At 33.5% G+C, this 13380-nt stretch overlaps 1 protein-coding gene across 1 annotated transcript; it reads right to left on the reverse strand.

The window, feature by feature from the left end:
* Positions 1 to 10838: 10838 nt before the first annotated feature.
* Positions 10839 to 11321, reverse strand: LOC106308692. Its single transcript, XM_013745824.1, has one exon. It carries the CDS (start codon positions 11319 to 11321, stop codon positions 10839 to 10841), a length of 483 nt encoding a protein of 160 aa, XP_013601278.1.
* Positions 11322 to 13380: the final 2059 nt, after the last annotated feature.

A 13380-nucleotide genomic window follows, 5' to 3' on the forward strand; every position in this document is an offset into this window, starting at 1 on the left:
ACAATCGAATGGTATGTCGATGTAGCACTTTAGGATCGAATCCACAGAGACCAACTATTACACTTTATCTTTATGGGATCAATATCAAGCTAAAACAATATGGGGTTTTAAAGATTTGAGGGTTTCGTGAGAAACAAGTAACAAGATTAGTTAAAGTATTCAGATAACTAAAATGCTAGCCTAGGGTGGTTTGATCGGGTGTTAAGCAAGTGTGAGCCAAACAATTATTCAAGTGTAATTAAGAGCAAGTCTAGAACTCGGATCACTCAAGTAGAACAGTCCACTGTCGTGGTACTGCTCCCTATGCTGATCGATCTTGATACCTAAACTCTCGTTTGGATCAAGATGCGACATCAAGCAATAGAGGTCAAGTCCGATATGTTCACAAAACACTCTAACTTCTACTTTCGCTGGTTAGGGACGTAATGCTCATTCAATACATGTCAAGATATCTCCTAAGCGGTTAGCTAGGCGATAAACTTAGGATCTAACATCAAGTGATCAGATTAATGGAAGCCTTAAGAATAGTATGGATGAAGAATAATCAAGAATAGCTTATCTATGTTTAGCTCATATTTCAACACCCTAAAAACCCTAGGCATGCTAGATCACTACTCAATCATGATGCAAGCAATCAAAGACATAGATCCTGAATGAAACTGCATAATAAAAGAGATAGAAAGAGGGTTCAGGATAATGTTCTCTATGGTGAGAGAGATGGAGCCTTCTCCCTTTACAATCCAAAAGCACAAAAGTCTCCAATGGTTTTCTTCTGTCTAGAATAGCGTAGAATGATAAAGAGAAACAAAAAATATGATATATCAAAGCCACAAGCGGCTGGGAGAGAAAATAGGGATAATTAGGGCAAATCCCGTAATGATTGTAGTTTCCTTAAAAATCTCTGCCGCTGGAATACTCACTTGGAACAGTCACTCGGGTTGCTCCGCTATCTGACTGTTCTGCGTGAAAACCACCAAATTGCATTGTTTTCTGCCTCTTTTGTTCCAGCTGGTCCATCTCCCATCCAATGCAACTCCAGACCTGTAATGACTCCAAAAGGACTAGAAAGACTCGATAAAGACTTGAAAACCAATTTAAAAGCATATATACAAGATGTATAAAACACCATATATCAATTCCCCCAGACTTAGATCCTTGTTTGTCCTCAAACAATGTCAAGTATCAAGAACAGGGAGAAAGGTTTGAAAGTGTGGGAACTCTCCTATTCTCAGCAACCATACTTTAACCACGAATCTCTGAAAACCAATTTAAAAGCATATATACAAGATGTATAAAACACCATATATCATCTAGTCATCCACATGTTGTCTTACTGGTCTCCATGCCATTGAAATACAAGATCAATACCACCTATCTAATCTTAGTAAAGTCTTTGATACCAACCAACAGAGTGAAAGTATGGATAGCATATAAATAATGTTAAATTCTGAGGATGCCTTCTAAATAGGGGTGGGCATATCGGTTTAGTTTTGGTTTGATTTGGTTAATTTTGGTTTTATAAAACTCAACCCAATCAAAACCGAAGTAGCTTTGGTTTGGGTTTAGTTTGGTTCGGTTTAGTTCAGTTTGGTTTAGATTTAGTTTGGTTCACTTTATGGTTTGGTTTGGTTCGGTTCGATGTAGTTCGGTTTGGTTATAAAATATGTTGGTATTAGTCTGATTAAAAAATAATCAACTTATAAAAAGTAGGGGTGGAATATAAACTTTGTTAGCTAAAAAATCCAATACTAAAACAATGTATTTAAAAACTAAAAGTACGAATATTAAGTTTATCTATCGTATAAAATATGGTCTAACTAAAAAGAGCTCTTCACTAAAATCTAAAGCAAAAAAAAAAAACTAAAAACCCAATTTGACTATAGAAAATTCCAGACGTCTGTCTCATGCCACTGAGAAATAATCTGCAACAAGACTTTAATATGCTTACAGTTTTTAGGTTTCGTTTTAATACATTCTTTAGGTATTACGTATTAGGATTAGAATTATAGAATATATATAATAATATTATTTGCAGCATATTTGGGAACTTAAAAAATATAAAAGGTACGGAAAAAAAACGGAACTTAAACTAAAACATTTCACAATATGTTAATATACATATATCTATTATTTATTAATAGATAATATATTGGGTTATCGGTTTGGCTCGGTTAAAACCAAACCAAACCAAACAATTTGGGTTGAGTAGAACATGATTGGGTTATGTAAACAACATGATTTGGTTTGGTTCGGTTCGTTTTTTTTGCCCACCCGTACTTCTATCAAAGCCTTTTTAAGTTTGTCGAATACTGAAAAATGCTTAGAAGTAGGATTCAAGAGTTTATTGCAAAGTTTTTATAAGTTTTATAAATTAAAATCAAGGTATCAAATAACAAAAGAGTAACTTCATATTTATAAGTTCACATATGAGACTTATAATCCTAATAGAATTTGCAAAGTAAGTAAAAGCAAACCCAAAAAGTAAGTAATAGGAAATTAAGAAGAAAATGAAAACATCAAAAAATCTCTATAATATTATTTAAAAACTTAGTTTCCTTCGTGACACGCTCATCTTAACTCTCACAATGGTTTATTACACTCATACCCTTAATGAAATTAAAATATTATTTTTGATTGCCATTAATAACAATTATTTATGTTTCTTTTTTATTAATAAAATTATGATTAATTTTTAATGTAATTTTCCTTTTTTCACTAAAGCACATAAATAATAAAAAGGAAATATTTGTAAAATATAAACATAGATTTTTACATAAAAAAAATTTAGTTTTATTATTTTTATGTAACCCACAACAACAAAAATAAAAAAATAACTTTAAATTTTATAAATATATACTTATAAATATATAAACATAACTTCAGAAAAAAAAAGTAAAAAGGGAATAATTCAGATATTATTTTCTAAAAGATAATAATATTCTTAATCTAATAATTAATAAGAAAATAATTTTAAACAACAAAGATTATTATTTAATATCTTATATTTTTCAAAAATGATTATATCTTATTATTATTTCAAAACTAAATAAATATTTAAAACTTTCAGGCTGTAACAAAATAAATAATATTTTGTATTTATCAATATACTTTTGATTGAATGATTAGAATTTTTATAACAAAATTTAACAACATAGAATTTTATCGAAAACAGCATATATCAAATTATACATAATCTTACAAAATATATTTTTATCCTGAGAGAGTAAGTAAACAAAATCTAACTTAACAAGATGTTCTTATTTTAGTTTAATTGTAACCAAAAAATTGTGATCATAATTTTGATACAATCCAGTATAATAAAATAGGAATAACCAACCATTCGTAATATGAAAAATCAAATCAAAAAATTATTTTTATTTAGCACGTAACAGTGTTTAAATAAGTGTGTATAAAATTTTTAAGTATTAAAATTTATGCTTATTAATGCAACTTTGATTTAATATTTATTTTTCCTATTTTTCCAAAACAATAAATTTACAAATATATTTACAACTATAATAGAATGAACCGAACTACATGAAATTAAGAAAATAATAATCCAATTTAAATATAATAAAAAAATCTTGGTTTAATTTAAAATAATAGACGTAATTTAAAATATTATAAATAAATATTTTAAAATAATATAAAATATTATATGTGAAATCAAATCTCTTTTTTTCAACGAAAACAAATCTCTATAATCTCTATAATGTGTCGTACTTACATTAATTCTCACGACGGTTAATTACATAACTATTCTTAATAAACTAAAAATGTTTTTTTAATGATTTTTATTAATAGAAACTATTTTTATTTATTTTTTCTTAATAAAATTTAAATAAGCTTTCAAACTAAATTTTCCTTTTTTCAAAAGAACATAAATAAGAAAAAGGAATATTTACAAAATTAAAATGTATATTTTTATATATAAATGGGTTTAAATTTTATCACCTTTTAGCTTTTCCCAAATGCATAAATAAAAATAAAATATCTAGTATTTTTTAAAATGTACTTACTTATCTATATAAAATACAAATTCACAAAAAAAATTGAAAAAGTAAAATAATTTAGACATTATGTTATATAAGATAATAATATTTTATCAAATGAATAATAATAAAATAATTTAAAAAACATAAACTCATTATCTATCATATGTTTCAAAAATAATAATTACATAGATTATATTAACGAACTAAAAATTATACCTAAATACCATCTTGATAACTATTTTGTTTCTCTTTTTAATAAAACTTTAATTAGCTTTTTAACTTTTTCTTTTTTCAAAAAAGCTTAAACTTCCTTCTTTTTTTACAATAGCACATACAAAATACAAGTAAATATTTATAAAATATAAAAAGTAGATTATATATAAACGAAATTTAATTTTCTTTTTCTTTTATATTTGTCCAAAAACATAAACAAAAAAAGATATATCTATAAATTTTAAAAATATAGACATATATTTTATCAAAATTACTATATAAATTAAAGAACAATATATTGATCAACCTAAGGAAAAATTAAACAAAATATAATTAACAATATTATTCTTATTTTAGTTTAATTATAACCAAAAAAATATGATTCATTTGAAATAATGATATAACTCAATATACCAAAATATAAATAGCAAAACCAATCAAAATATGTGATAGACCATGAATTTGACCCACTTTTACCCATGGTTTATAAGTGTTTTAACTACTATTTATTATATTCTAGAGTCTATTTAGTATATTTATAGGATCATGAGTGATTTGTAAGAAAGTGATGATTTTGGAGCATTTTGGAAATGTTTGGAGAAAACATCTGAGCTGACCATCGAGCACGACCATCGGTCGATATTTAAGAAGAATAATCGATCGATGTTCACATCTTGACATCGATCGACAGCGAAGCGCGCAGAAAGCCCGTTTGGACCCAGCCGACTTAGAGCCCAAGTCTTCACCAATTTACAAGACTACCCCTGACGAGTTTTAATCTAATTATATAAGCTTTGCCAACATGTTAGAGGCAAAGTGTGCTTTCTTCTTTTACTATTTTCACAGCAAAAGGTTTTCTAGGATTTTTCGTAGATTGGAGAGAAGATCCAAAGAGATTTGTGATTGAAACTCCATTGATATCTATCTATTTATCTATGCAGTTTTTATACCTTATTGCTGTTATGAATTGCTTAGCCATGTCTGAGTAATTCTCTTGTTAGATTTAGGGTTTAAATAGGTTATGAAGGATTAACCCCAACTATAGATTGCTAAGTTGTGATATTCATCTTTAGGATTGTCATTAATGCATGTTTCTCTACTAGCTACCTAGAATTTTCCCTAGGAGTTGTACACATAAGCGATAGCTTGCATCTCACCCTGAATCCATCTCAACCCGTGCGTTAAAGCTTGACCAAACGCGTCGATCGATATTCCAATCGAATAATCGCTCGACGGTTCAACAAGTGAATCGATCGATATTCCTATAGAAGCCTCGATCGATACTGGTCAATAGACAAACCTAGAAAGCGAGAGCCTAACGGTTTGTTTATAAGTGTTGAGCCCTATAATATCATGCATACAACTTGTTAGGCATCCGTAGGATTATAATCCTGATTACCTGAATAAAAACCCTAAGTCTAGCTACTTTCATCTAAGTACCAAATCCCCAATCAATCAATCGAGCAACTGCCTTGCTCACAAACCTGTCTTTTACATTTAAACATAATCAACATAGCGTAATCAACCTGATTAGATTTATTAGGTTCCATAGCTCCCTGAGAATTCGATCCCTAAGTACTATAACTGAACCTTTTATTTGAGAGAGTAATTCACTCCGTAGGGTAATTTGAGTGAGATCAAATTAGGCGTCATTGCCGGGGAGCTTTGATCGCTTAATAGATTTAGTCTGATTTAGCCTAGATTTTTTCTTAAAACCACTTTTTGATAAAAAAAATCTTGTTCTTTCAGGTGCATGCCCAGCAGTACCAGAAGCAACAAGGAAATTCAACTGCTATTCTCATTAGATCCTGCAAGTTTGGAACGTTCGATCCGCAAAGGAAAATGCTCCTCATCGATCGGCAACAACACCTGTTCATCGCTCGATTCTCGTCAACCACCGTCGACCCAAACACCAGTCTCGTCGACCGATACTCGCTTACCACCATCGGCCGAAGACACTCTTCCGTCGACCGATATCTTCCATCCGACGTCGATCGATACTTCAGTCCAAATATCGATCGATACTGAGCCGCGAGACATGGTTACGATTTTGATTCTTGTACGTGATGAGAAGGGAGACCTGCATGACCAGGAGTGTCATCTACGTAATGCAGCACGTCAGAGGATATACGCTCATGGGGCTGCAATCCCTGACTCCGATACTGATGCTACATGAGCTACTCTACCTGTAGATGAGGCTGCTCGACCTAGAACATTGGCTGATTACAACCGTCCAGATCAGTTATATGCCAACATATCAGCTATTCGTCCTCCGGCTATCCAGAGAGGCGATTTCGAGTTGAGGCCGCAGTACTACACACTCGTGGGACAGACACCCTACTGTGGGTTATCTCACGAGCATCCTATGGACCATCTGGAGAGTTTCGAGGATCTTATATCTGCTATTCAAGTCAAGGGAGTACCAGAGGACTACCTACTTTGCAAGCTCTTCAAGTACTCACTTGCTGGAGAGGCTTCGCATTGGCTTAAGCCGTTACCACCAGGATCTCTCACATCTTGGGCTGACATCAAGAATGCATTCCTATGCAACTTCTTTGATGAGGCGCGTGCTAAAGACTTGAGGAGCAAGATTGCCACATTCACTCAGGAGCCTACAAAGTCCTTCAGAAGCTCCTAGATCAGATTCAAGTCTTACCAGAGGGACTATCCACACCATGGATTCAATGAGGTGCAGCTGCTCAGCACTTTCTTCAGAGGCATCGCAGTGCAGTATCAGATGGCTCTTGATGCTTCCAATGATGGGAACTTCAACACTAGGAATCAAGCTGTGAGATTTATTGAGAACTTGGCATCCAACAACAACACCAAGAACACTGATTTTGAGAGGAAGAGATCTGCAGCCATCCATGGGAATGACCAGATGGATGAGGTCAGAGCAAAGCTGGACAGTGTTCACAAGCTTCTCAGGAAGCAGGCTTGCTTAGTAGATGATGCAGAAGCTGTAGACACAGATGGTAGATCAGAGGTAGAAGAAGATGTGAACTTCATTGGAGGAACTTGATTTCAGAGGTCTGGAAACTTCTATGGAAATGGATAGAGGAGTAATTTCAACTAGAATTCGCAGTACCAGAAACCCTACAGCAAGAATTACAACAACAACATGAGTTATGGAAACTAATCCTACCAGAAGCCACTACCACCTACTAAGGAGAGAAAGATTGAAGCAATGCTTGATAAGGTTCTTGAGGGACAACAGAGTACGACGGTGGACTTCAATAGGAAGATCGACTCTGTCTACAACAACCTGAAGACAAAGTTTGAGACTTTGAGCACTCATGTGAAGAAGCTGGAGATGCAGGTTGTTCAGACATGAGAAGCTGTTAAGAGGCAAGAAACCTTAACAAGAGGGGTTGGAGATGATATTATGAAGCACCACGTGAATGCCATCATAGATGATGATTTCTGGCAAGTGGTGAAGCAAGAGAAGCTGCAAGAAGAAGATTTTGAAGTAGAGAGTTCGATGAGTTTCAGCGGATCGCATTGGTGTCGATCGACGCCAGATCTCGAACATCGATCGACGGACGTCAACCAAAAATGATCGATAGCCATTCCAGAGCATCGATCGACGAAACCTACGGAGTCGACCGCATCTTGCAATGCCGTGAGGATCATGACTCACGAGGAGTTCCCAGAAAGACACCCACATCTGACCAGCCTTGTTTATGTCAAACTCGATCGGCAAACTGGTCCTGCCATCGATCGACAGAGAGAGACCGCCATCGATCGACAACCTCCAGCGCCCATCGATCGACGCGCACCTCTCACATACCGAGTGCAGATGCCAAAGACAGACGTCGCCCGTCTCAATGCACTCAGGCCACAACCCAAACCTTCAGCTAACCCTCCAGAGACCACCAGCAAAAATTCAGATGATGCAGCAGAGCCTATGGAAGTTGATAAGGCTCCTATGGGGAGAACCTTGAGGAAGAGAAAAGGAAAGGTTGCTAAGCATCTGAAAAGGGCAGCTAATGAAAATGATATGGAAAGTTTCCAAAAGAGAGTCTTCAGGATTCCTTTAGAGAAACCATTCTAGGAGGCTTATTTTACCCACAGATTGTGGATGTTCTTCAGAGAGACCAGAGAAACTGAAGAGCACATTAGGAGAATGTTCTGTGAGGCCAGAGAAAAGATGAATAATAGAATTACACTGAAGAAGAAGAGTGATCCTGGGAAGTTTGCAGTACCATGTACGGTGAAGGGAATTGAGTTCCCACATGCACTGTGCGACACAGAAGCATCAGTCAGCATCTTACCTAGGGTTATGGCAGACCATCTGGGTCTGAAGGTGGAGCCTTCCAAGGAATCATTCACTTTTGTGGATTGTTCTAAGAGAAGCTCAGGAGGAATTGTAAGAGACCTAGAGGTGCAGATTGGTAATGCCCTAGTTCCAGTTGATTTCCATGTCTTGGATATCAAGCTAAACTGGAATTCTTCTCTGTTTCTTGGGAGAGACTTCTTGTCAACAGTAGGAGCAGTGTGCAACATGCAAACCAATCAGTTGTGCCTGACGCTCATAGACCCCCATGTCTACTACGATCCTATTCTAGTCATGAAGCCACATACGTCCTCCAGAAGAATTGATGATCCAGGACTCATAGCAGCATGCCACTGTGGAGCAGAGTACGAGACAGAGTACTCTGCGTCAATCAAAACTCACACCGCAACATCGATCGACAGTGCCAATCAGAAATCGATCGTCATTCATAAGGAAGAATTGATCGACAGTAGTCCAGGCAATTGGGAGAATGACTACTATAATCCCACCATGGCAATGCACTCTGGTACCCTGCATACAGAGGATAATGATAAGGATTATGAGGAGGAACGAGCTAAAGAGTACAGAGTCATTCTTGCTGAGGAAGATAGACTTCTCCACCATTACTCTTGGAAAAGGAATGGGACGTCGATCGACAAAACCGTCCCAACATCGATCGACACTCATCTTCATCAAACAAGTTGCAAACAAGCATCGACCGACATTGCCTACTACCCATCGATCGACACTGGAGTCAACCGTGTACGAGAAGGAGATTACACAATTGGAAGTTGGGCAGATGATCACTATCACGAGAGCTATGCAGTAGAAACAGTGGTACATGAGCGAGGGGTAGATGAACCTCGTGAAGGTTTCACATATGAGGAACTTCTCAACTACCAGGAACGTTCAGATACAGATTCACTCTTCGCACAAGCTTGTGGAAGAGGCACCAGTTTCCATCGTCCTTTCAGCAGAGCCAAACTCCCGTCGATCGACATCACAGCACCCACATCGATCGACATTCATTCAAAACCACCATCTGCTGAAAGGGAAAAAGCTAAACTTAATAATAACTATCTAACACCGGACGAGTTTGGTATTTTCAGGGATCCAGATGGCTATGCAAGAGCAATGGATGGACGTGCTATAAAGTAAGAATTGTTTGATCTGTTAAATGATAAACCAAAAAACTTATAATTAATTATTCAAATCTCTCATTCTTACAATTATAATGGCTAGATAAGGTATTAGGGAGGAACAATATTAGACAAATGATCAAATCTCTCATTTATCGAATAAACTCAAAAAGAGGTAATTGGAATCTTGTCATGATATTTCATTAAAAGCTTTTAGGAATAAAAATCAATATTAAAATATTTAATCTGAATAAAATAATATATATATATAGTGCTTCCAATATTAAAAATCAATTTGATTTAAAGAAGTATTTATGGGATTGTCAGGATCAAATAATATATTAGAAACCACATATTTAAAAATAATAATTTGTATACATAAAAATATATACACTAGAGTAAGCACATAAATCAAAACTAATACATTTATCTACAATCAGGTTTTTGGTAAATAAATCAAAACAATAATTTTATTTACTTTATATGGTATATAATTAAACTTTAGTGAGATTGACATAGATATATATATATATATATATATATATATATCATATTTTAATATAAATGTTTATTATTGATACTTCATACTCATATGATTTTATTAATATTTTTATATTTACTGTAAAAAAAATTAAACTGTTTTAATGAACATTTGTATATTAAAATTAAAATATTAAGGTCTCGGTTATTTTTTAAAGAAAATTTTGAAATTATCATATTTTTATATAGTATATAATTTAATTTAAATGATATTAATATATATATATAATATGAATATCTATTAATGAGACTTCATATTCATACGATTTTTAATCATTTGTATCTTGATTGAACCAAAAAAAGTTAAATAGTTGGTGACAAAATTTTCAGTTTGAGATTTTTACCATTTTTAGTAATTTATTATTGTTTTAAAAAATATAACATATAAGAAAAAAGTCTAAATTTGTTTATTATATGCTTAATATGATTGTTTATTTTTTTTAATAATATAAAATTAAAGAAAAAGTGAGAGGATAAAAAAATTGTTATCAAATATGTATTAGTCATAATCATTAATTGTCATATGTATGTTAACCATATTAGGTAATTTCGTATCTTTTATTTAAGGAAAAAATTGAGAATATTCTTTTGTACACAACTAATCAATTTGATAGTTAGTTTAATAAAAATTATCAAAGTTTGTCATAATAGAAATAAAAAAAAACCTACAACGTTTCACAAGCACAAGCAATCGACTAGATATGTCATAAGCAAACTCATCTCAGTCACACTCAGGAACACTGGGATTGCTGATAAAGTACCACACAACTGGTTCTCGAGAATAGCAATGTCGACCACACTTGATTCATTACTTGGAGGAGATACTGTGACAGCTAAAGTTTGAACTAAAGAAGTGTCAGGTTGGGCAAATTTTGGTAGTTTGTTGGTCTCGACGACCACAGTGCTACCATTAGAGGGATTTTCAGAAACATCAGTGGCAACTATATGAGACTTAGTAACAGATTCCAAGCAGTTCTTAATCTTGTGTCCGAGCTGACCACATCTTTCACATTTAGAAGGCAACCAAGCATAGTCAACATCAACCATATAAATATATCTATTTTCATCATTAGCAGCAATTCTTGAAGGGAAACCTTTACTCAACTCAACTTCAACCAAAATCTTAGCTGCGCTGTTGTGGTTGAAATCCAGTGGCATGCAAGAACTCACCATAAGAAAGAGAAATGTTTCCTAAGCATATTTCATGGTTCTCAAGTCTTCGAAAACAAAGATTTAGCTGCACACAAATAGAAAAAAAGGCTTTCGAACCAATCTATTCATAAAACTAAAGAAGAAATGTGGAATAAAACGACACATAAGAAAAGTAAAGTTGAGATGCTTTTCTCTACTGGATTCAATACTTCCTTTCACAAGCTCAGCAATGTCACGAGACTGGCATAAAAACACTGATTTACAACTCAAAGAAGAGAAAACCCCAAATTTTACATCAAAATCCCTAATTTCTATTTTCAATCTGAAAACTTACATCAGCCAGTTCTGATTTTTGACTAGCAAAAGTTAAACGGTGGAGGATCATGGTGATATTGTCTATGGCGTCTTCGATGGCAGAGGATCGCCGTGATACTGTCTCCGGCGTCTTTGATGGCGGAGATGTCGTGATATATCTGTTCGCCGTCGAACTTTTTCTGTTTGTTATTATTTTTGTAGTTTTATTAGTGAATGGGGGTAATTTAGTATTTTGATTTATTAATGAAGGCTATTAATCTGATTTTCAATATGATGGGCTAGTTTTAAGATAAAAACTTAAAAATGCCTATTTAGAAAAATTGTCGTATATATATTTGTATGGATGAATTTATTTTTCTAAGTATTATAAGAATATCCTAGTAATGATGCTTCAGGATTAATATATAGAGAATTAAAAATAAACCGAGAAGACATTCATGTATTCTCTGATGACCAAAAAATGATCGACACGTTTAATACGGGAGAGAACATCAACTTTCCAATATACTAGTGATATCAAAACTATAACCAATGAGTCTCGAGTGATTACTTTTAGATTTATTTATCGACAAGCTAATGCGTTTGCAAAATCGTTAGCTAAGCATTCGGCACACGAATTTAAAAACTTTTGTCACAGAATATTTTACAAAATGAGATGTTTGGTGTCAAAAAACAAAACGAGCTCAATCTTGAAAAGATATTCCGTGACAGTCACGAATCAAGACACATAAACGAACTATGAACTAACAAAACGAAGTAACGAGCAAAATGCAACTTTGAATTGTTTGTGCCCTTAGAAGTTGCAAATAATACAATGTAATATAACTAAGAAGATATGATAGAGATATACTTCTTTTATTATATCTATATTATTAAAACTGAAGTACAAATTAAGTTTGTTTGGAAACATGAACAGAAATTTAAAGAAAATGTTTGTTTGGAAATATGAATAGCAATTTTAAAAAAAGGGTTTGTTTGAAAATACTAATAGCAGTATAAAAAAATATAATCTTATTTGGAAACATAGATACCAGCATATTAAGAAGAAAAAGGAATGGATTTATATTATTAATAAAAATTGGAAGTCCATTATATTATGAAAAATTATCTATTTCACAACAAGAAAACGTGCCCATAACAACGAAGATTTACGACGAAAATATTTCGTCGTAAATTTACATGGTGTTTACAACGCAGTTACGAGGAGACCAACTTTCGTCGTAAACGCCATGTAAATTTACGACGAAATATGTTCGTCGTAAATCCATGTAAGTTTACGACGAAAGTACGTGGAATGAGAAATACGTCGTAATCGTTACATCGACATTACAATGAAACATGTTACCGTTACATTTAGGTGAAAACGTGTATTCAATGTGCTTTAACTTACCTAATTTCGTCGTAAAGTCGTTGTAAATATTATGTTAAAACCATGAAAAATCCATGTAAAACATTTCTTGTAAAATCTTTGTTATATTTCAACTACCCAACTCGAAAATTTCTCTATATATATGTCATTTCCCACAACTCTCTTCCTCACAACACACAAACGGAAAAAAAAATCCGAAAAAATCAGAAAAAAAAGATTTCAAAAAAGAATCTAAGAAAAAAATGGCCGGTGGCGGTAGTATTTACGAGTTACGGAGTTAGATATATTTGCACAAAGATTCCGACGGGAGGGTGACGAACGCATTTATGAGCGGGCTAGAGACATTCATGCACCAGGCGGGCTGTACACCGATCACGCAGG

Source organism: Brassica oleracea, chromosome C8 (assembly GCF_000695525.1).
Source record: "Brassica oleracea var. oleracea cultivar TO1000 chromosome C8, BOL, whole genome shotgun sequence".
NCBI lineage: Eukaryota > Viridiplantae > Streptophyta > Magnoliopsida > Brassicales > Brassicaceae > Brassica > Brassica oleracea.